This window comes from Larus michahellis, chromosome 1 (assembly GCF_964199755.1).
Source record: "Larus michahellis chromosome 1, bLarMic1.1, whole genome shotgun sequence".
NCBI classification, from domain to species: Eukaryota; Metazoa; Chordata; class Aves; order Charadriiformes; family Laridae; genus Larus; species Larus michahellis.
Genome location: NC_133896.1, coordinates 3,026,396 through 3,051,928, shown reverse-complemented (window position 1 = coordinate 3,051,928; position 25,533 = coordinate 3,026,396). Strand labels below are relative to the sequence as shown.

At 42.5% G+C, this 25,533-nt stretch overlaps 1 protein-coding gene across 2 annotated transcripts in view; it reads right to left on the bottom strand.

The window, feature by feature from the left end:
- Nucleotides 1–25,533, bottom strand: part of CHCHD3 (coiled-coil-helix-coiled-coil-helix domain containing 3) — a 176,906-nt gene that overhangs the window by 58,165 nt on the left and 93,208 nt on the right. For both annotated transcript variants that reach the window (XM_074573189.1, XM_074573190.1), the window contains exon 5: nucleotides 9,350–9,433. In XM_074573189.1, the coding sequence (XP_074429290.1) occupies nucleotides 9,350–9,433 (84 nt within the window). The remainder of the gene's footprint in view (nucleotides 1–9,349; nucleotides 9,434–25,533) is intronic.

Below are 25,533 nucleotides of genomic sequence, written 5' to 3'. Positions count from 1 at the left end.
CAATAACTTCCCAGTGGTAAGACAAATCATTAATAATTATGTGATCCGATATACGGTGGTATTCTTTAAATGGAACCCATAATATATTTTACTGCTTCTACCTGAAAAGTGTTTGGGAATAGGGTTATGTATTGATATGCGACTTTTATATACATATATATATTTGATATGGGGAGGGGGAGAGACAGAAATAGGTAGACAAACAGATAGAAACAAGAGAAAAACACTGAGAATATCTCATAAAAATGGAAGGGGGGTAAAAAGAACGGAACTGTTTTTTTCAAAGCACAAACTGCTGCTACACTGACTGGTTAAAAGCAAAAATTCTTGTTAAGTAATACAACATAGGTATAGCCACTTAGAACGTAAAGAGAAGGAAGGTCTACGAACCGCCTTTCAGCAAGTCTTTTCTGAAACGCGGGAGTTTGGTCAGGTCAAAGAAAACACAGGCATTACTGGAAGCATCAGTTTAAATCTCACAGCAGAAGAAAGAAAAAGATCACGCATTTTTAGCTCTAGCGCGTTTACCAAATTCATCCCTCTGGACAGAGGGATATGAAGCACCTCCATAGAGGCAAACTGGAGACACTCTGAAAGCTGGGGAAGTTGTAAGAGTTTCAGTGTTTCCTCTGCTGTGGGGACAGGCTGAGAGAGCTGGGGGGGTTCAGCCTGGAGAAGAGAAGGCTCTGGGGAGACCTTCCAGCCCCTTCCAGTCCCTAAAGAGGCTCCAGGAAGGATGAGGACAAACTTTTTAGCAGGGCCTGTTGCAATAGGACCAGGGGTAATGGTTTTAAACTAAAAGAGGGAAGATTCAGACTAGAAATAAGGAAGAAATTTTTTACGCTGAGGGTGGTGAGACACTGGCCCAGGTTGCCCAGAGAGGTGGGAGATGCCCCATCCCTGGAAACATTCCAGGTCAGGTTGGACGGGGCTCTGAGCAACCTGATCTAGTTGAAGATGTCCCTGCCCATGGCAGGGGGGCTGGACTAGATGACCTTTAAAGGTCCCTTCCAACCCAACACATTCTATGATTCTATTCCTTTACGGAACATGTTCTCAAAAAAGATGTTGGCACTGTACATTAAAGCTGCTTCCGAAAGGTTGCTTCACTCATCTCTGGTAAGAAAGATGCAAAATATAAAGCAAATATAGAACACGGTGATTATTCCTGTTGCTATACATTAGGCTCACAACAGAAATCTGTTTGAGTGGTATTTTGTACTGCAGAGGACAATTTGGAAAAACCTACGATTTGGAAAAATTACTTGTGTCCAGGAGGGAAAGCACCCATTGCACTTAATCAACAAGTAAAACTTAGCAAGTCTGTCAGCTCCCTGCTAGACCTAATTCCATTTCTTGATGGGAAGAAGGACAAAAGGTTGGTGTGCTTTCCCTGTGTCTTGCCTTAAGTGCTCCGTACATGGTACCATCAGCCAAAATCATTTCCTACTTTGCTGGATCCAGCCTGAAGTCTTAAAGCGCTGTACCTGCATCGCTGCGATTTGATTTTGAAAGACGCGAAAGAATGCCGTACAAATGCACAGAGAGTAAACATGTTTGCTCTAGCGAATACAAACTTCTGAACACAAGAGGTGAGAGCAGACTCATCCTCTGCTTATGAAATTCTTGCTGATGGAGTCATGCAAGATCGCGGAAAGTAAACAGACTGAGAACTTAAAACAAACAGAAACAAAAACGTTTAAACTGCTAAAACACGGTGTAGGGAATAAAAATGTTTGTAGCTATTATAGTGCTTTATAATAGTCCCCCTCTGTTATCTACATCTTGCAAACTACAGTTTACAAAAGACACAGTAAACAGATTCTGATTATTTAGTTGTTGAGATCTGAAAAGGTAAACAAGCCTCTGAAGCATCTGAACAAATGTGGAACTCGCATTGTTGGCATCTTAGCACTTATAGAATCACAGAATCGTTGAGGTTGGAAGGGACCTTTAAGATCATCGAGTCCAACCTTTAGCCTACCCTGACAAGAGCCACTTCTAAACCATGTCCCTCAGTGCCCCATCTACTCTTTTTTTAAACACCTCCAGGGATGGTGAATCCACCACCTCCCTGGGCAGTCTATTCCAATGTTTAATAACCCTTTCAGTGAAAAAATGTCTCCTAATATCTAATCTAAACCTCCCCTGACGTAACTTGAACCCGTTTCCCCTCGTCCTATCACTTGTCACCAGGGAGAAGAGGTCAGCCCCCATCTCTCTACAACCTCCTTTCAGGTAGTTGTAGAGGGTGATAAGGTCTCCCCTCAGCCTCCTCTTCTCCAGGCTAAACAACCCCAGCTCCCTCAGTCGTTCTTCATAAGGTTTGTCCTCCAGACCCCTCACCAGCTTTGTAGCCCTTCTCTGGACACGCTCCAACACCTCAATGTCCCTCTTGTAGCGAGGGGCCCAAAACTGAATGCAGTACTCGAGGTGGGGCCTCACCAGTGCCGAGTACAGGGGGATGATCACTTCCCTAGTCCGGCTCACCACACTGTTCCTGATACAGGCTAGGATGCTGTTGGCCTTCTTGGCCACCTGGGCACACTGCTGGCTCATATTCATCCGGCTGTCAACCAACACCCCCAGGTCCTTTTCTGTCAAGCTGCTTTCGAGCCACTCTGCCCCAATCCTGTAGCGCTGCATGGGGTTGTTGTGACCCAAGTGCAGGACCCGGCACTTGGCCTTGTTGAACCTCATACCATTGGTCTCAGTCCATCGGTCCAGCCTGTCCAGATCCCTCTGCAGAGCCAACCTACCCTCAAGCAGATCAACACGCCCGCCCAGCTTAGTGTCATCTGTGAACTTACTGAGGGTGCATTCGATCCCTTCATCCAGATCATTGATAAAGATATTAAAGAGAACCGGCCCCAGCACTGAGCCCTGGGGGACACCACTTGTGACTGGACACCAACTGGATTTAACTCCATTTACCACCACTCTCTGGGCACGGCCATCCAGCCAGTTTTTTACCCAGCGAAGAGTACACCTGTCCAGGCCATGAGCAGCCAGTTTCTCCAGGAGAATGCTGTGGGAAACAGTGTCAAAAGCTTTGCAAAAATCCAAGTAGATAACATCCACAGCTTTTCCCTCATCCACTAAGTGGGTCACCTTATCATAGAAGGATATTAGGTTTGATAGGCATGACCTGCCCTTCACAAACCCATGCTGACTGGGCCTGATCACCCTGTTCTCCTGCATGTGCTGTGTAATGGCACTGAGGAGGATCTGTTCCATGACCTTCCCAGGCACCGAGGTCAGATTGACTGGCCTGTAGTTCCCCGGATCCTCCTTCCGGCCCTTCTTGTGGATGGGTGTCACATTTGCTAACCTCCAGTCAGCTGGGACCTCCCCGGTTGTCCAGGACTGCTCATAAATGATACCAAGTGGCCTGGCGAGCACCTCCGCCAGCTCTTTCAATACCCTTGGGTGGATCCCATCCGGCCCCATAGATTTGTGCACCTCCAGGTGCTGAAGCAGGTCCCTCACCATTTCCCTTTGGATTACGGGGGCTTCATTCTGCTCCCCATCCCTGTCTTCTAGTTCAGGGGTCTGGGTGCTCAGGGAACAACTGGTCCTACTGCTGAAGACTGAGGCAAAGACTTCATTAAGTACCTCAGCCTCTTCCTCATCCTTGGTCACTATGTTGCTGGCCCCATCTACTAGAGGACAGAGATAATCCTTAGTCCTCTTCTTATTGCTAATATATTTATAGAAACTTTTTTTGTTGTCCTTGACAACAGAAGCCAGGTTTAGCTCTAGCTGGGCTTTGGCCCTCCTGATTTTTTCCCTACATAGCTTAACTACCTCTTTGTAGTCCTCTTGAGTGGCCTGCCCTTCCTTCCAGAGGCCATAGATCCTCTTTTTTTCCCTAAGTTGCAACACTAGCTCCCTGTTTAGCCAGGCCGGTCTTTTTCTCCGACGGCTTGTCTTCCGGCACATGGGGACAGCCTGCTCCTGCGCCTTTAAGACTTCCTTCTTGAAAATCATCCAGGCTTCCTGGGCTCCTTTGCCCTGGAGGACTGCCTCCCAGGGGACTTTGTCAACCAGGCTCCTGAAAAGCCCAAAGTCCGCCCTCCGGAAGTCTAAGGTAGCAGTTCTGCTGACCCCTCTCCTTGCTTCTCGCAGAATCGAAAACTCTATCATTTCATGGTCACTGTTCCCAAGACAGCCTCCAACCTTCACATCCCCCACAAGACCTTCCCTGTTTACAAACAACAGATCCAGCAGGGCACCTTCCCTAGTTGGCTCTCTCACTAGCTGTGTCAGGAAGTTATCCCCAGCACATTCCAGGAACCTTCTAGACTGTTCCCTCCCTGCTGTATTGTATTCCCAGCAGATGTCCGGCAAATTGAAGTCCCCCACGAGGACAAGAGCTCGCGATCTTGAGACTTCTCCCAGCCGTTTATAGAATATTTCATCTGCCTCCTCATCCTGATTGGGCGGTCTACGATATCTGCCTTGTTAGCCCTGCCCCTGATTCTTACCCAGAAACACTCAGTCTCATTATCACCATCATTAAGTTCAAAGCATTCATAACACTCCTTAACATACAGGGCCACACCCCCGCCTCTCCTTGCTTGCCTATCCTTCCTGAAGAGCCTATAGGCATCCATGGCAGCACTATAGCTATGCGAGTCATCCCACCACGTTTCTGTGATGGCGACTACATCATAATGTTATGTTCATTATAAACACCTACAAAAAGCCAATACTTGGCTGCGGAGCCGCACTGTATATCATCTCCTTTCCTGAGCACTGGGGCTATCACTGCAAAGCATGTTGGTCCGTTCTAAGCCTTGAATAGAAAAAAGGAAGAGATCATTAAATTATAATTTCCCCACACAATTGGTAGAAGCGTTTCCTACCAACAGGATTAGCAGGGACGCAAGATCCCAGAATAAAGCTGCTCAGCAGTGAGGATGGCAGTTTAGTGTCTAGTAAATTTGATTTCTCTGAAAATCCTGACACATCATAATAGCGAAATCCTATTTACTGTAGCAAGCAGGATGGATAATACTATTTAACACCTGGTATAGTATGTGCCATCAGCTCACAGCTTTGTGCTCTGGGTGCTCATCTTACCTTAAGGTTAATGCTCCTTGACAGCCTACATGGTAAGTAGAATCCCCAAATTAAGTGCCGAACCTACGATTTGCAAATCCTTCCTCAAAATTTAAGTCAGGAAAAAATGGATGCAGATAAGAGGATCACATTCCCAGAACTTACGTCTATATTCTCAGGCTCTGATCTGGCAGTAAGCCCTGTACGGTGCAGGAATCCCACTGCGCAAAGGCCACTGAAGTCAGCAAGGGCAGGCACAGAAATTACGGAATCGGCAAGGAAGAACTCTCAGGGCAGTAACTTGTTGACTGCTAAATCTGTAGCATATCTAATGTAATGCCGAAACCTCCAAATGCTAACAGAATGATTTTATTACCTTACTCGTATGCATATTCACATGCGTACTACTCAATACTTACTGAAAGTATTTCTAGGAAGCTCAACAAGCATAAAAGCTTAGCTCAAGCAAGAAATGTCCTGATTAATATTGGTATACACATCTTGCTCATTCACAGTGATAAACTAAGTAGTTGTGTCATACAGCAGCATATTAATTTCCTTCTGCTCCTATGACTAGGGGCATGATTCTCGTAATGATGCGTAATAGCATTATAAAGCGGTGTAACATGAAAAGAGATGGATTTGCTGAAGAAAATTTGAACTGGGGAGAGACACATCATTCTGGAAGCGATAGAAGGACACGGAGACACACCTCGTCGTGAATGTCTGCACGACACCAAAACTACAGGCATAAGAGGAAGCAAAAATACTGAAAGGCAAAAGCAACGGGGTGAAGGAACGACGAGGCACCAGCTGCTCCGCAGACAAAATTAACGCAACTCTTGATGTTGACCGGAACCTACGTCTCACGGCAACATTAGAGATGCAAAGATGGTTACGAAGTCTAAGCCACCAGGGCTTGGAATTGACATTGAAACCAGTGACGCAACGGAAGGACGATGGATGTGGAGGAGCTGAACAGAACAATGACGAATAGGAGAGGACAGAAGAGTGTGAGCGTGTGTGGGGATACGCACGCGAGACTGAAGTAGAGGAAGAGGCCGTAGGATTGATCTCCCATGTAGGATGCTGCTCAATCTGCCCGAGATGGTAGTTTTCCTTTTTTCTTGCTCTGCTATTTTAAAAGAAAAATCAAATGGTTTCAAATACCACTAACGCCACCTTATTATAGTAAATAATTAAGACAGTGTAGGGTACACATATGTCAGTGATTTGAATACTGCTATCTCTGGGGTTTTCTGCTGTAGTCAAGAAGCACCATTAGCCTGTCAGCAGACAATGAAAAACGCCGACAAATTTTTCTCAAAGCTTAACGTGCGAACCCTTAAATAACAGCTTCGCATCCTAGTCAGATATACAGTATGAGAAGGTTATTCTTTAACTCCTTTGTTAAACTATCCCATTTGGCTTTGCTGCTGTGGAGCATGTAATAACTCACGGCTTATGTGCTATCTTTGACCTAGAAACACTGGCAGCTGTTAGGGGAATCGCTGGGTTTTTGGAAAGTATCAAAAGGTTTTTAGCACAGAAACCAAATTTATGAACAGATATTGCCCCGGAGAATAGAATTGTTTATGTTTTAGTATCACAGCTGTCACTGGTGCACAGTTATTTTGTCCTGTATTAATCCTCTGAAAAGGTTGAGCATCTTCACTCAGTCACTGAAATATTTTATAATTGACAGACTTCATCTGGCACTGAATATGTATAGTAATTTTCTCCATAAGGAGCACACTGTGCTGACACTAATCTGTTCTGTTGTCATCTCCCTTTATTATCAATGTCTGCATTGTTTTTTCAGCAGCACTGAAGAACACAAATATCAAGCTTCTAATTGAAAAAGCTAAGTAATCAAAAAGGCAATTAATCATACAGATGAGCTCTGACACTCAATGATGCAACAGACAGAAATACCACATACGCATAACTGAAGTATTTTTAAAGTGTGCTCATTTGATGTAAGAATGATCTGAGAATGTAATTAGCATTCTTTGTCACAGGTGACAGACTCACATTGCACATTTCTTCGTGCTGCCATTTCTTCGCTGAGCTCCACTCGCTCTGCTCCCACCTTACCTCCCGTTCCGATCTTTTCCCTGCTGAACGGCCCACACTCCGACACTGGGTACCTCTCACTGAAAGCGGGACCAGTTTACGAACAAATACGCAGCCTATCATTGCGCTCTGTAATTTCCAAAACATTAGGCCTTTGCAGACCTTCCTTTTTTCTTAAAGCTCTATTTCCATCCCAATGCTCAAAAATCCCCAATCCAGACTCTCACAAATGACCTTAATGACGGTTGCAGGCACCAGCCGCAGCAAAGCTGGGATTGCAGAAGACATGACCTCTCTGCTTTTGCAGGTTCTCATTCTATAATCTTCACATCTCGGAAAAAGTTCAAAGCCAGATTGGGAGCGCAAGAGTTCACCTCCTTTCAGAGCTCGAACAACTCTTTTTTTGTGCAGAAGAGATGTGCACGTGTACTTTGAAAACAACCCGGATGACAACTCGGCACAGCAGAGGTTCCTTAGCTTACAAATAAAGAAGTTGGAATGAAAAGACAAGCCTTAATACCACGAGAACCCCACTCTGAAGAGAGAGCAAACAACACGCCTGGCATAAGGCACTCAATTCAGAACCGCCTGCTGTAGCCCTGGAGACTTCCAAGTCCAAGAAGAGAAAGCAGGAGATGGCAGAGTTTGCCTGTTTCACATCCCTGGGGGGACAACACTTCACTAGCACTCAAATATAGTTATTTAAAGTTTGTTATCTCACTCGCACACAACAATGGCATATTCGCACGCGCGTTTACATGTGGTTCCACCCTGGAAGTCTTCACTTAACAGGAGCAAGCGAAGGCGCTCCATCAGCGACCTAATTTAACATTAAAAATAGCTAAGAATAAAATCTTATTTGTCGCACGGCATCTTCAAAAGGCAAAGCAAAACCTTTCAAACGAAGAATCCCGGTTTACCACACATCCTTTGCCATTAATTACTCCAGCACTACTTGCACCGTGACGACAGAACGGAAGGCTAAGTAGGAGCAGAGGTACAACCACCCCACAAGAAGCCAGGGTGGATGAGATACTGCAGACGCCTTTTCCTCTAACAGCAGCCAGTTATCTGAGAATAAGAAAGGTATTCTGTAGGGTGGTTTGTTTTTTTAAGGATCTTAATTTTTAACTGTTTAAATAATGCAGGTTTAGAATCATTAAAGTAATTTACCCTCATCCTTTCAAACTATTTTTCATCGCCAAGAACATGACTTCATTAATGTCATCTTCAAAAAGGTAGGACAAAACACGGAGACAGTATCTGATATGCCCTCTGTTTAAAATATTCATTAAGACCAATTATACACACTGATAATTCATGCAACATGTTCTTCTTCCTAATCCATAAAAACAAGGGGTTTTCTTCTATCCTGCTAAGCTGCATAAATGAATATGTATCTTGTTAATGTTGTTTTCAAAACTAACTGAAAAAAAAAAATCCCAATTAATCAACAATAAGCAGGCTCAGGAAGAAGGCAGAGCGGAAAAGGAGGCAACTGTGCTCACGCTGAAGTTTACAACCAACCTGGGATGTAGAAAATGATGACAACAGTAATTATTTGAAAATTCGCATCCTATAAAATAATACCCTATAAAGAATAGGAATGTTAACAGCAATATGTTAAAACATTGTAAGCACTTCACACAGCTCACCAAACTGTTCCGTACAGTTTAGTTTCAAGTCTACTGTGAAAAAAAGACACAGAACTGCTTTTGAAACGTGGCATAAACAACTTGCAATTAACATTAAACTCTTCATATACTGGTGGCTTTTAGAGCAACCACTAACTCCACCCAACGAAAGCAAGCGTGGACTGCAATGAAAGCAGAAATGCAGTATATATCTTCACGTTTCATGTGCAATTTTAAGATTACTTGGTGATATTCACTTACACTGGCTCTTCATCAATGCTGGTATAAAAGTAACCTCGTTAGTGTTATTTCTCTGTACGCAATTACTGCGACACGAAATCTCATTGCGAATGTGAGAACTTAGTAAAGAAAATAATATTCTCATCATTAAAGCCTCCGTGCTGTCAATATTAAGACAGAAAGCGTAGCAGTTAATACCAAAAAAAACCCCTCTGGCCACAGTTTTAATCTTTATCTCCTTCGAAAAGGCATCTTGTTTAAGGGTAAAACATAAGGAGAAAGTCAGCAGCAGAAACGAAGAGCGAACTCTTCGTTAAAAGGCAAAGGCGACTTACCCTTTCCTCCAGTCGAGCCAGCTGCTCTTTGTAGTAGGCATCATGCTTCTTCAGCTCCCTGTCCTTCTCTTCCAGCTGCTTGGCCTAAAAAAAGACACAGAGAGATAAAACTGGATCAAGAGCGAGCATCACTTGCAAAGCAAAACATTACTATAAATTGTACCAGCAAGGAATAGACAGCGATTGAGAACGGCAGTCTATTAGTTTTCCCCCAACAGTACATTAATAAGCTGATGATTGCGGCATTGAAAATGTGGAGATTGTCTATTGTACTGGGTTTTTTCCTTCCCTCCTCAACAGCTGTGCCGTCGTTTGTCCAAATGTATCTGGGAACGTCACGAAGATGGAACCCAGCACACCCTGCTGAGATGAATTTTTTTATTTATTTTTTTTTTTAAAATCAACTTTGCAGATCACTTCTGAACTTGGGGAAACTTGCTTAAGCTACCGAACGAAATACGTGCAGAGCCTGAATATTTATTCGTTAACTGTTACTAAGTGGACATTTTGACATGAGAAAAGCTGAACCGGCACCACCCGTTTGCAGGCAGGGGTAAAAAGAATTCTTTCGAAGTAGCTGTTTTTTCTCTACCACCCCAGTTCAGGAATGCATTTAGCACGTGCTTAATTCCAAACACATGAATGTTTGGAAAGAACCAAACGCTTAACCTATTTCCAAAAGCGGATCTAAAAAGTACATCTAAAACTCTGCTCTCCTCTTTAATTAGTAATTATTCCTCTGGAAACTCCTAGATGGGTTGAAGTATCCAACTAAGTAAGCTGAAACCCTTCACTGTAGGATCACTCCCATGTCCAGTACCTTAAAATAATACAGAAGAATTTTGAACATCTATCTTTTGAATACTAATACAACTCGAGTAATTCATTTAGGAGACGCTGCTTCCACCGCTACTGAGCACGTTGACATTTTTTTGGCTTTTCATCTGTAGTACGTTCTAACATGTAGTATTAAGGGGACTCATTAAGAATTCTAAAATACATTAAAAAAGGCACACAAGCACACATAATGCATACAAAGCTACAAGTCCTCCAGAGGAAATACTTAGACAAGTGATTTTTAACAAGCTATGGAGGATTTAATGCCTAAATTATCAGCGCAGATTCATTCCAGGCTCATAATGTCTTATAAATAAAATAACTTTAGTGACTAATCATTAACTATCAGTGGTCATTACCACAACTGCCATTTCAACATCAGTCATTTACTTCTAACAAGTTATTTCCACCCAGGTAACTGATACTACAAAGCCAACTGCAAAAAGTTTCTATTTTAGCAGCATCCCATTAAAGGGTAAACTTTTGTACTCTCACTACTTAAGATGGTGTCTCCAGCTCAGGCTCAGAGAAGCGTCTCAGACAACTTCCACCATACGTCGCGCTATACTTGTTCTATACATACAGGATGCATTTCTCTTTGTCGAGATTTGCACTTTTTTTTGCAGACAGACAAAAAATAAAATGAAATAACAACTTTGGGTTTTTCGTTGTTCCTTACTGAACTACTTACCTTTTTTTCTATATCCTGAAGCATGTAAAAAAAAATAATCAAAAAGTCAAAATTTATTATAGAAAGAATGCATGTCAGGCACATCTGTAATTTAAAACAATGGAGGAAACTACTTGAAGTAGTTCTTGGGGCAGTGTGGCTGGAGAGCTGCCTGGCAGAAAAGGACCTGGGGGTTCTAATTAACAAGGGGCTGAACATGAGCCAGCAGTGTGCCCAGGTGGCCAAGAGGGCCAATGCCATCCTGGCTTGTATTAGAAATAGTGTGGCCAGCAGAAGGAGGGAGGTGACTGTCCCCCTGTACTCAGCACTGGTGAGGCCACACCTTGAGTATTGTGTCCAGTTCTGAGCACCCCAATATGAGAGAGATCTCGAGGTGCTGGAGCGAGTGCAGAGGGGGGCAACGAAGCTGGTGAAGGGTCTGGAGAATAAATCTGATGAGGAGCGATTGAAGGAGCTGGGACTGTTTAGTTTGAGGAAGAGGAGGCTGAGGGGAGACCTCATCACTCTCTACAACTACTTGGAAGGACATAGTAGAGAGGTTGGTGCTGGTCTCTTCTCACAGGTAATTAGTGATAGAACAAGAGGGAATGGGTTCAAGCTGCAGCAGGGGAGGTTTAGGCTGGACATTAGGAAAAAATTCTTCCCAGAAAGCGTGGTCAGACACTGGAATAGGCTGCCCAGGGAGGTGGTGGAGTCACCATCCCTGGATGTGTTTAAGACTCGTTTAGATGTGGTGTTGGGGGATATGGTGTAGGGGAGAACTCTGTAGAGTGGGGTTGATGGTGGGACTCGATGATCCCAAGGGTCTTTTCCAACTGAAATGATTCTATGATTCTATGAAAGTTGTGCGGGTTTTTTAATGAAACTTCACCAAAAATATCCCTGCTGTACCAAAAGCACACAGCCAAATTTTAATTCTACTTGGACGAAGCAACACATGCCCTCTTCCAACCACCTCATCTTCAGTATGGTGCCGTGGAGCACGTTCTACAGCTCTGTCCACCCCCATTTAAATTACCCTTTATTCACTACAGAAAACTAATTACAGGTTTTTCCAAAGCTGATTACACTAAATATTCTAAAGCCTAAGTACCATGCTTTGTATTGATCGTGGGTTTGCTTTTTCTAGATAAGCCCTGTGTCACCACCCAAACCCAACTCTTGCTGTGGTTATAGAAACAGCTGAAAATTCTTTGCAGATCGTGCCTCCTCAAACCATCCTCTTCCAAATATCTGATACAACACTTTAATGCACTATCACAGATACCCATACACAAATATTTTACGTCTAACCACCTCATGATCCCTGAAATATTTGCAAACTCAAGAACATTCCTTTCGTGCAAGTGGCGTTAAATAGGCCAGCAACAAAGAAAATGTAAAATTAATGTTCTGTAATGCTCACCGGAACTCAGTTCAGTTTTAGTTCTTACAACTCAGTAGTGTTTTACACGATTCTATCGATGACCTGAAACCAAGCAGCAAATCTGACTTTGGAAAGCCAGTAAGCTATAATAAAACCCATGCGAGAGCATCAGGACTTAATTCTCTCGCCCTGTTTCTGACAATTCACAAGGGCAGAAATTTTCAGGGTGTAAAAACACAACAGGTCAACAGCAGACTAAGGATGGAGGAGATGAAACCCAGCATCTCCTCCAGGTCGAGCAGATCACTTCCCATCAATTCTCTCCACCTCAGAGAAAAAACCATTAGCAGGAGATTAGCTGATCCTTCCTCTCTTAGGGAAAAACGAGGAGTGAAAGGAGAGGCAATCTGCACAACTGCCACAAACCATTTTAGGAAGATGACAAATCCCCTGAGGTCCAACCCAAAAACCCCTTGCCAAACTTCTCATACAATAGAAACCCACCTATTTTGTTTAACACGGTGCGCAGTTGAAAACTGCACCACGCCAGAGCTGTATTTCCAATTCATAGAAAAGCTTGCTGCTCTTCTGCGCTGTTTTTGTATCTTTTATAAACACAAAATTATGCTTTATCCATATTACATGGCTATAGAATCATAGAATGGTTTGGGTTGGAAGGGACCTTAAAGATAATCCAGTTCCACCCCCTGCCCTGGGCAGGGACACCTCCCACCAGCCCAGGTTGCTCCATGCCCCATCCAACCTGGCCTTGAACCCCTCCAGGGATGGAACTTCTCTGGGCAACCTGGGCCAGGGGCTCACCACCCTCACAGTAAAAAACAGTGATCTGTGTGGCTATTACTATGGCCACAGATACAGCTACGTTACTATTTTCAACTCGATTTCTAATATTCTGCACATTACGGTGCTGAGGGATTTAAGACTCATCCATCATGAGAATTTACATCACATTGGCTCCATCCACATTAACCACAGTTTCATGGTCAAATACCGTTGTTGCTACTACTGCTTTTCACTTCAAAAATTGACCAGCACCTATTCACATCTAGTCTATATAAAATAAAAATAAATAACATGTGGACATCTGGCTTTTTTTAATTATTTTTTTTAATTAGAAGTCCTTAGAGGTCAATTAGAGCTGGCTTAGATGTGAGCTCTAAAACCGTTTGGAAACTTTCAATATATTTTAACTGGATCAAGATAAACTCTCAGAGACCAATGTCAAGGAAAACAACAACATTCCTAGAAAAATGCCCCCAAAAAACCTTAGTAGGACATCACAAGTTGCCCAGAATTTTTTCACGAAACAGAAATATAGATCATGGAAGACATAAAAGCTGAATAAAAAGAAGTAACTACAAGCTTGCAGATCACCCATTTTATCGTTCAGAATATCTCTATAACAGCAAAAATATTAAAATAAATAAATGACAACTTCAAAACTTCTAGAATGTGGATTTTTACTAAATCACCCCGAGATACTCTTGGTATTTAAATATGCTTCAGCTCTCACACTACGGACTACAGCGAAACTACATCTCATTATTTGGATCATTTAAGACACCGCAGCCGCATACGCCCAGGACCATCCTGTTACACGGGTCAGCAGAAAGAAAGCAAGAAGTGCTAAAATCATGGATTAAATTGAATTAGTGTCACGCAACATTGATACTTCTACAAAAATTTGGGCCACAGATAGGTAAAAAACTATAATTTAGTCAGAAAATACTGCTTTCGAGACATACATTTACTAATCTGCAATTGTATCTCACACAGACACAATTAATCCTGAGACAGTTTTGCACTGACAAAACTTTCCAGATGTGCACATCCCTCTGAGCTTCAACTCTTTTCATCTCTGCCACGCTTGCTGACCAAATACCATTCAAGAGAGAGAAACGGATTTGTTTAATGGCATCTGATCACTGAATTTATATAGATGAAAGACAATTTGAGCAGGGGAACGCAAACTACATTTCTTCCAAAGATATCCATCCGAATGCAATTTTTTTGCCCTGGAAAGTTGGTTAGTTTTTTGGATTGTTTTTTGGGTTTGGTTTCCTGCCCACCTAGATAATTAGAGATCAAACCAGATGGATTTTACTGCACTCAAGATACGGGGGCCAAGCAGTGAACTATAGTCACACTGCTTATTGCCTTGATCCTATCAATATTATCAATTATATCACCGATCAAATAGAAATATTAGATTATAAGAAGACTACATAATAAATTTACCCAAGGGTTTGGTTCCCCATATTGTGAAAGTAAAGACTTGATAGGCCAGTAAGAAACTCAGGAAAAAAGTTTCTTCCATACAGCCACCACCCCTGGCATTTGTACAGCAACACAGACACGGCAAAGTTAAAAAAGAAATAATATTCATTCATACAGGAGACAATATAAATATGCCAACAGAAGAGAATTCACTGCAGAAATAAAAACCTGTAAGGTAATATTATATTTATGGGGCCGCAGCAACATGATCCCAGTGAATATCAATTAGCCGTAACAAAATAATTAACAGTAGCCATGTATTCAATTAGCTGAATGCTGCACTTTAGTTGTAAATGAGATATTGGAACAGGTTCATTGCTTCTTCACAAAGTAACTCTAATAAACAAAGCATTTGCTAGGGCGTTATTTAGAAAACAGCTCCAGAAGGTCACCTTTGAGAGGCAGCCCATCTTCCCAAGACTACCCAAAATTAAAATCTAAAAATAGATCGCTAATATTAAATATGGGTCCTTCGGAGCCGCGAGGAAGTTGGACCAAGATTTAAAGGCCAACCTGGGTTTCAGTTTCAAAACTAGCGCCTGGATTTAGCCCAGCGCTGGTGTGAGTTTCCATCACCGGAGAAAGGGATGTCTCCAAAAAACGCCCACGCACGGCCTCCTACACGGCTGCGGGGACACTTGCAGTGCAGTCCCATGATCAGGTCAAAGCCTTCTCATGCTGGATATAACAGACACACACTGATTTTGTCCTTTGTAAGGTAAACCAGAGCAAATAAGAAGCCAATTGAAAATACATGTTTCATAATTATCTTTAGAAAAATAAATAAAGGAATACAGTTAGCTGGATACAGCAAGGTTCGAGGTGCGTGAAGTCTATAATTGCTATTCTTTAAGGACTTGCTGGGGATAAACCATTATCAGGTAGTTTAGGAGAATCTTAGAATGGTTTAGGTTGGAAGGGGCGTTAAAAATCATCTCGTTCCACGCCCTGCCCTGGGCAGGGACACCTCCCACCGGCCCAGGTTGCCCCAAGCCCCGTCCAACCTGGCCTTGAAACCCTCCAGGGATGGGGCAGCCACAGCTTTTCTCTGGGCAACCTGGGCCAGGGGCTCACCACCCTCACAGCCAAGAATTTCTTCCTCAGATCTCATCTCAGTCTCCCCTCTTTCAGTGTAAAACCCTTCTCCCTTGTCCTATGGCTCCACTCCCTGATCAAAAGTCCCTCCTCACCTTTCCTGGAACCCCTTTAGGGACTGGAAGAGGTTCTTCCAGTCCCTAAGGAGCCTTCTCTTCTCCAGGCTGAACAGCCCCAACTCTCTCAGTCTGTCCTCATAGGAGAGGTGCTCCAGCCCTCTGATCATCTTCATGGCCATCTTCTGGATTCACTCCAGAAGTTTGTAGACAGATACCAAAATCAGCTGTTGAAGCTCCCAGCAGTCCCGGGTTTACAGCTGCCTCTTGGTGCAGACTCTGAGCTCCAAATTCATTAACATCCACCCAGTTTACAGAAGAACACCCCTGAGACACCTTCAGCTTGCATTTTTCTGGCAGAGAAGAATAATCTGTTTCAAAATAAGAGTCCGGTTCTACACTAAATTTATAAAACATCGTCAACCATCTGACAGTGCTCTGCCTAGGTCTTGCCAAGGTGCTTCACAGCCATTTCCTCACCACCCACCAGGAGGATGGAGTAAGTGGACAATCAAGGGACCCCGATCTCCCAAGGTTCAAGGCTGTGAGTTAGACCAGGCATCAGGTCCGGGGGCTGGAAGAGCACCCTGTCACAATGGGTTTACAAGACTAAGAGGATTTGCCCGACAAAATGCTAACTACAGCAATGAGGGCTTTTCTCATGGGAAAGGTCACATGAAATATCTACGGGCCTTCAGGCGGGCCCATGTGCTTTGACGAAAATGTTAACCGATTAACAAGCAAAAGAAAGCGGCGGCGGAGGGCTGGCCTTCAGCAGCTCCAGAAGCATGAGCATCTCCCAGGAGAACTGCTGGCAGGTCAGGATGAACGTGATGTACCAGTGCTACAAGAGAGCAGATGTCGAAAAAGGATCTTTCAGCATTGCATTGCTGGGGATTTTCCCTTTGTTTTGCAACTTCAGGTTTGCTGGATGAGCGCATCTGTAGATGTGAATTCACGAGCTCGTTGATGCTAACATCACTCACGGACAAACTATGACTGTCACATTGTAAAACAGTTATTCGGCTTCTGACGTTCACTAAATTGCTCTGCCCAGAAACCCTTTTGCAGTGGGCAACATTCACCCATCACGTATAGCCCCATGCGTTCACATTTGCATGTCGATAAAATCGAAGATGAGAAAGGTTCGTAACTCATGTATATTATTATGGTCAGCAAAACTATCTTCGTTCACTGAACATAGCGTCCCAATAAAAACAATTCTCCATTTCCACCTTCAATATATGTTGGATTACAACAGTGTTCAATTTTAACCTTCAGTTTCAACATAGATACACACACCATTCTGAGTGGGCAACAAAAGTAACTTACAGATATTCTCAAGAACGTATACTTCTCCCTTCCCCTCCAAATCATATCCTTGAAGCTATCGCTATTCACAAAATCACTCCTCACCACAAAAAACGATCCAGACACATCACTTAAAACAGCCGGTTAATTTCCACTTGTAAAGGTAGAGAATAGCTATGAATTAGAAACAGCAGCAACAATGATGCATCATAAAACACATTCTTTGACAACTGTAATTAAAACAAGCTTTTGTAATTACCAGTAAATGTGCTACAGTACATTTTCTAAAAATAATGAAGTCCTAAAAGAATGAGTAGTGCAGATAAAAAAGATCACATTGAGAGGAGGCTAATGGAGAAAATTAAAAAATTGAATTTACGAACAAGTTAGGGTCTAGTCTATACAGAACATGTGACATTAACTTCATTTATTAAATCTAGTTACAGACCAAAGGAGAAGAAAACAAATGTACGCTGTGTCAAACAAAATAGTTACGTATTTCCATTTCTAATGTAAGCCACAGGAACAGACAACCGAAGTCCAGAGGCAAGTTGCTCTCCGTTAAACAGAAGTTTGTTACTGTTCTTGTCCCAACAAGAAGAGCTTCTATCCCGACATTAGAAGTAAAAAGCTGAACAAAGAAAACGTGGGACACCTGCTGAAGGAGGTGCATGATTTAGAGAGAGTAAACACCCATAGAATCGTAGAATTGCCTAGAATATAGTTGAGGTACTCAAAGGGACCTCAGCAGGTCATGTAGCTCCTGCTCGAAACACGGCCAACTAAGAGGCAAGACCCGGTACCGGGTGTATCCAGTTGGGTTTTGAAAACCTCCAAGCACAGAGACTAAACAACCTCTACTGTGCCTTCTACAAGGTCTCCCAGGCTCTGTGTGTAGAGAACAGGTTCAAGGAGAAGTTACTACAGCAGTAGATAAGTAATTGCCTCACTTGGGAGGACTCTGGGTTCTTTCCAGCCTGAACTATTTCACCTGAAGCTGGTGAGGGGTCTGGAGCAGGAGTCTTGTGAGGAGCGGCTGAGGGAGCTGAGGGTGTTCAGCCTGGAGAGAAGGAGGCTGAGGGGAGACTTTCTCACCCTCTGCAACTCCTGAAAGGAGGGGGTAGCCGGGGGGGTCGGTCTCTTCTCCCAAGGAACAGGCAATAGAACAAGAGGAAATGGCCCCAAGTTGCACCAGGGGAGGTTTAGGATGGATATTAGGAAAAATTTCTTCACCAAAAGGGTTGTCAAACATTGGAACAGGCTGCCCAGGGAAGTGGTGGAACCCCCATCCCTGGAGATATTTAAAAGATGGGCAGACGTGGTGCTGAGGGACATGGTTTAGTGGTGGACTTGGCAGTGCTGGGTTAACGGTTGGACTCAATGATCTTAAAGTCTTTTCCAACTGAAATGATTCTGGTTTATGATCTTACCCACAAAACCAAGGGCAGATTGATCACACGGTTGTACCGAGCTACTACGAAACGAGCAATATGAGTACTAAAGAAAAGCTGCACTTATCACCCAACTCTGGTTTGTTCAGTTTGAAATCAACTGATTTTGAAGATTTTATTTTCTTGACAGTAAAAATTAAAATACATTCCTGACTATTGTATTCATTAGCAATAGGCAGAAAAGCCCCATGTTTCCCTCCAATCATAGTTCAAAGAAAAAAAGAGATACCAAACAAATCCATATTACACACACGCATGTCAACGGGAATAAAAGAAAGGAATGACTTTTTTCTGAAACTTTATACATGCTTTTCATTTAACTAACGCAGTCCAAAAAAGATCAAACATTTTAAAGAATATCTGTACTGCTGCCAGGTATTTCTAACAATTCAAATAATGTCTATAACCATTTCTGACAGCTTCTGATGTTTCAGTCGTATGTCAAATATGTACAGTTTTCCACTAATCTTCAAGAAGCAGTCATAGACTGCTCCGTACGAGCCAAAGTGGATTTCTCCATATAAAAATGGAGCAAGGGAACTATTATCTTGTAAAATTCAGGAAAAACAACTGTCAGTAAACAGAATTAGGGCTATGCTTACTTCCAGCTTCGTTGCTATACCCCTATTGTAGTAAGTCATAAATATTTGCGTCCTTTTTTACTGTGTTCAGAATTGATCTACTGATAATTTTGCAGAAGTACTTTGAAATTCCTGGATGACATGAACAACGGAAAGATAAAGAGAAGGTATTAGTAAGCACTGTGAGCCAATATTTGATGTACTTTAAAAGCAATACAGCACATGAAACAAAAGAAAACATAAAGAACTGCCACCCTTCCAGAAGGTGGTCTCAGTAAGAGAAAACTTGCACCTCAGCTGCCTAATACCTAAATATTCACACTAGAGAAAATTTTGAAATCTTCTAAGCTTTCCATCTGGAAACCTTTATTCTTGCTTCAGGAATCCAGCATCCTTTGTGCACGCTTTGTTATTACATCATTATATTTTTAAAAAGCCACAACTTATTTCTTTTGCCTTGAAAACTGAAGATTCAGTAGACCGAAGGTAAGCAGTGAAATAATTCTTATAGATGCTGCACTAATATACGCAATGAAAACTCAACACCTCATTGAAGCCCACTTCAAAGTCAATCTCATCTGAAATCCCATAGAAAACTTACTGTCCTCTGTTTATTAGAGGCCGAGCAGCCTCAGGGACCGCACGTTCTCCAATGTTATTTTCCACGCGCGAATATCTTACTCCTTGTATCAAATGATCAAAACTACACATGAATTGATATAATTTCCTTCCAACAGAAGTTGCATCTTTGGAGCAGGCTGCTCAATCTGTTATCCTGGTAAGCAATTTACACTAAAGGCAAAAAATAATGATGCCCAAGTAAGTAAATCCACTTTTGAATACAAAATAAGAGTACATTTATTTCTTCTCAGCTATTCAAGTTATTGATTTCTGCTTAAGACACAAAATGGAATAACTTGTAACTACATCAGGTGTTTCTCAATTTGAAAGATACAATATAAGCAAAACCTTCATTTCTGGCTGTTCAAGAAGGCACTAAAAAATATCTTTAAGACAATAGACTGTCCGTATTTTTTTGGAAATCAAATCTTGTTCAATTGAACTCTTCTCTTTCGGAAAAAACAAAACATCACAACTCATTTGAGGGAGAGTCAATAATGCGGCCATACTGTTTACCATTATTCCAAACCAGAGAGATTTTCCTAATCAGCTTGGTAATAAAAGAACTGCAAACAGTAGATAATTTAAGACAAAAGTTGTAACTCTGAAATAAGCTGATCTTTTCTACGGGGTGTATGACTTACCAGTGAAATATTTAGGTATTTAACCTCAGCATTGCCAAGGGAGTATCATTTGGGTCAGTTTTGGGAACGCTACTACCGCTTTCACAAAAGACCTTCTCCCATCAAAACACACAAAAAATTCACATGGTAAAGAAAATATTTATAGCTAATTAGTATGCCGTGTACATCAAGGCTATAAAAAAATCTATCCCAATAAGTCATTGCTTTTTAGCTCTTCTGTTTCGTTCTTTGCAGCACTTTGAAAACTCAATTCAAGCAAATAACAGTTTGCTTGACACTTACATAGTTCTTTTCATGATATCTCTAAAGCATTTGACTAAGTGTGAAAATTCCGTGTAAGAAAAAAAAATTACTACACCTGTTTAAATAACTGAATACAAACTAATATCCAGCAAAACTAGAACTTAAGGCCTTGGGAAAGCGGGGGGAAATGGCAGGCAGCCCGCGCGCGGATACAGCAAGATTTAATGCTCTTTGTATTTTAATTAGCAAACTACAATGCTGGTCTTTTAGAATTTTCCTTAAAGTTTTAGCAATTTATTCTGAAAGAAACCCACAAGAGAATTACTGCCTTGAGCAGAGTACCTCTGAAACGAGCGGGCATTGATTTACGTATTGATTATTGGTGAGCATCTTCCTTTTGTATAATCCTATAACACGTGTCATTGAATTTCTGTGTCCAACTCCCATTCATTGCACTTTTATTTCTCTTCTCATTTGATTGCAGAGTCTCTAGGGCAGAGCCTGGAACCCACTACACATCTGTGCAATGTTTAACATAATTATACTTCAAGCTCTGCTGGCGTTTGTATTATTCTAGCAGAAATAAATAATACTCTTAGCACAGAAAATATATAAAAATACATAAAATTTATGGAAAAAGCAGACTTAATACAAGACAGTAAGGGAGACAAACACTTGATTTTTGTAAAGACCATGCAGGAAAAAAGCAAATGAAAATAATTTAAAAGGTGTTTTCAAAGCCCTGCCCAGTTCAGATGGTATGTGAGTGTGCCAGTTGTTTGGTACCGAGCAACTAAAAACCCCTTAACTTATAAATATCAATTAATAATTGCAGTCAGGAAATATATTTAAGAAAGGGTCTGACGCTAACATTTCTATTCCTTACTCTTGACAATCCTGTCTTGTAAATTTGATGACAGAACATTTAGAGTGACTAACATAGCAGGGCAGAGACTAGCTGTTACAAAAACATGATTCTACATTTCACTATGAATTTTTCTCGCAATGGGAAAGAATAAAACAGTTGTCTAATGGGATATTCAATAATAATTCAAAAATGCATTACGCAAAGAATAATGAAAAGCAAATAATCATAAAATCCAATGAAATGCTCAAAGGTTTAATAAAAATTACTGGATAGAAATGGCCAAAAAGATCAAGCCAGAGAAGATTATGTGGTCACAGAATCACAGACAGGTAGGGTTGGAAGGGCCCTCTGGAGATCATCTAGTCCAACCCCCTGCCAGAGCAGGGTCACCCACAGCAGGTGGCACAGGAACGCGTCCAGGAGGGTTTGGAATGTCTCCAGAGACGGAGACTCCACCACCTCTCTGGGCAGCCTGTGCCAGGGCTCTGCCACCCTCACAGCAAAGAAGTTCCTCCTCATGTTGAGATGGAACTTCCCATGCTCAAGTTTGTGCCCGTTACCTCTTGTCCTGTCCCCGGGCACCACTGACAAGAGCCTGGCCCCATCCTCCTGACACCCACCCTTTATAAGCGTTGATATGATCCCCCCTCAGTTGTCCTTTTTCTGGACTAAAAAGACCCAAGTCCCTCAGCCTTTCTTCATAAGAGAGACGTTCCAGTCCTCTAATGATCGTGGTGGCCCTTAGTGGGCTTAATGGTAGCCCTTAATGCAACTTGGTCAATATCCCCTGTTTCAGTTTACACTTTAGATTACTTCAATCATCTAAAAAAAGGAATACGTTGAGATGACGGCAACTGGAGATCATCTAAGTTCATGAAGACCATGTAGAAGATCTGAAGAAGCTATTTAAGGTACATGGATCAGGCCGCCTGAGGACAGGCAGGATCTGGTGAGGACGAGTGGAAAATGCTACAAGTTGGAAGCAAAAGCCTGCGCCAGCCACGTGAAGCATTTTTATTCTGATTGTAAAACCCCAAAGAAAGACTTTATATTCCTGTACCCGAGTCAATAAAAACTTGTCCCATGTGTTAAAAGAGCTGAATAAAACCAGAAAGATTTATGATGAAAGGGGGGAGGAGGAGACAGCACCACACCATGACTGCATTATTTGACAGAGACTGAAAAAACCCACCAGATCCTCCCAGAGCTCTGGTCACTGCAGCCAAAAGCTTCCGAGAAGAAGCTGGAGATAAAGCCCAAAACCTTCAGAAGTTCTTTGTGCATACAGAAGGGTACACGACAGAGGTACACAAAATAATTAAATGTTCAGAGAAGGTGAGTCAGGCTCTCTTATTTACTCCTTCTCATAATACAAGACCGAGGAGATATTCAGTGAACAGTGAAATTGAAAAGCAACAAATTTGAAACCAATTAAATGCATAATTAACCTGCAGAACTCATTGCCACAAGTTATCAGTGAAGCCAATCGCTTAGCAAAATCCAAAAAAAGTTTAGATGTTTGTATTAACTCTGAAAACATCCGCGGTTATACCTGTAACGTAGCTGGGGCTCTGCATTCCTCTGAGGGCTGTAAACCTCATCCTTTTGACAACAAGTAAAAATAATGAATTATAAGAGATTAGAAGGAAATTCTTTGTCTTTTTTGTATCACCTGTATGCTACAAAGTAGCTCCAGAGAACTACTCCGTTTCTTACGGTGCATGACAAAAAAGCCATTATTTAAGTCAAAAATTTCAGCCACTTTCAGTCAGCTGCTGTGATGCTGTATTTACATAATCAAGAAATTTAAAAAGGCAGAAATAAACCTTGCCAGCTTTTTTCTTTCACAATCGAGATGACAATTTATATGGGGATTACACAGATCCACGCGGAAAGCTTCCAGAAGTCTTCTTGCACAATTGCCTCTCATCTGTGTGTTGGTAACAGCTGACAGTGTAAGGAACCGATGTTAAATGAAACTCAAGGTATAAAACAAAACAAAATACCAAATCAGCAGGGAAAAAAAAAACAAACAAAAACCAAAAACAAAACAGAGAACAAGTAAATTTAAATACTGCTGAGACAGAAACCAGAATGCCAAACTGGTTCAAATGATTTCTGCAGAAAGAAAGACTGCAGAGTTTCTCTGCTCAGCGAATTTCCTACCATTAGCCGTATTGTTCTTAAGACAGAGAAATCCATGCAGCAAAAAGCACAATTTTCCAGCCTGAAAACGAGAAAAAGTGCTGAGAAGCAGAGTGAAGACGAGGACAGTGAACCTGTGCTCTGAGTTTATCAAAGTAAACCAAAAGCGATGGTGCTCCAGCCTCCTCCTTCCTCCTTCTGCTCTCCCTCTTCTCCTCTTCACCTTCCCAAACATGCGTGAAACCCCCAAAATTGTCCCAGCTATTACTTACGCTCTGCTTCGAACTGCAGCTGCTTAAATAACTATCAAGGGTGAGTATAAATTAGGACTGTAATTTCAATCTAAATAATAAGAAGTCAATCACTTGAAAAATCAAATATTACCACTCTAAGGGCCAGGTAGAAATGGATGCGAATGTCCCACTAGGATCCACCACTAGAGAAACTATTAATTACTGTGTTGGTTTTTCTTATTGTTTATTGCTGTGTCACAAACAGAGCAGCTCAACCTTAGACATCGATTAGGATTCAGCTCTGTTCAGCGCTGCAAAAATGCAATACGGACAATTAGCAGGTGGAAGAATATATTCAAGTATATATTCAAGACATAAGAAGGTAAGAAAGAGATCACAGCCAACAATGAACATCCAATAAGCCATATTTCAGGAATTTTTCCATTCCCCTGTCAACGAAGTCCAACACAGTGCCCATACTGCCCCTTCTGAGGTTCAACAGGGGCGAGTGCCAGGTCCTGCACTTGGGTCACACCAACCCCAAGAACGCTACAGGCGTGGGGCAGAGTGGCTCGAAAGCTGCCCAGCGGAAAAGGACGTGGGGGTGTTGGTCAACAGCCGGCTGAATATGAGCCAGCAGTGTGCCCAGGTAGCCAAGGCGGCCAACAGCATCCTGGCCTGTATCAGGAACAGTGTGGCCAGCAGGACCAGGGCAGTGGTCGTCCCCCTGTACTGGGCACTGGTGAGGCCCCACCTCAAATACTATGTCCAGTTTTGGGCCCCTCACCACAAAAAAAGACATTGAGGGGCTGGAGCGTGTCCAGAGAAGGACAACGGAGCTGGTGAGGGGTCTGGAGCACAAGTCTGGTGAGGAGCGGCTGAGGGAGCTGGGGGTGTTCAGCCTGGAGAAGAGGAGGCTGAGGGGAGACTTTCTCGCTCTCTACAGCTCGCCGAAAGGAGGGGGTAGCCGGGGGGGGGTCTGTCTCTTCTCCCAAGGAACAGGCAATAGGACAAGAGGAAATGGCCTCAAGTTGCTCAGGTGGAGGTTTAGGATGGATATTAGGAAAAATTTCTTCACCGAAAGGGTTATCAAACATTGGAACAGGCTGCCCAGGGAAGTGGTGGAACCCCCATCCCTGGAGGTATTTAAAAGATGGGCAGACATGGTGCTGAGGGGCATGATTTGGTGGTGGGTTTGGAAGTGTTAGGTTAATGGTTGGACTTGATCTTTAAAGGTCCCTTCCAACCAAAACAATTCTCTGATTCTAAAATGGAGTACGTCTGGTCCTGGGCTGCAGGAGGACAAGTTGTGTCCTCCGTTCAAGCGCTTGTGCAACCTCAGAAAAGACTCTTTTCCTTCTCTTTTGCAGGCTGCTGGTGACGTTTGCGAGGAGGCTGGGTGCTGTCTGTACAGCGCTTGGAGAATCTACAATCCATCTATTTTATAAAGGAATACTATTATTTTAACACGACCGTTTTATGTTGTGGGTGAGCAAGTCTGCAAGTGAAAGCAAGCACTTAAAAGTGCTTTATAGAAAAGTGGTTTCATCCCAGTCAATAGAATGCTTCAGGAAAATACAAGCTGCCAAGTACTTTTATAATAATGGGGAAAAAACCCACCCTCTTACAGTTTGGGAGTTGCTAAAACATGTCAATTTTACACAATCTTTTGTGTACTGCCCAACATTTTGAGTGCTAGAAAGCAAAGCTTTTCTCCAAATTTGTGAAGTGGTGGGGTTTTTTT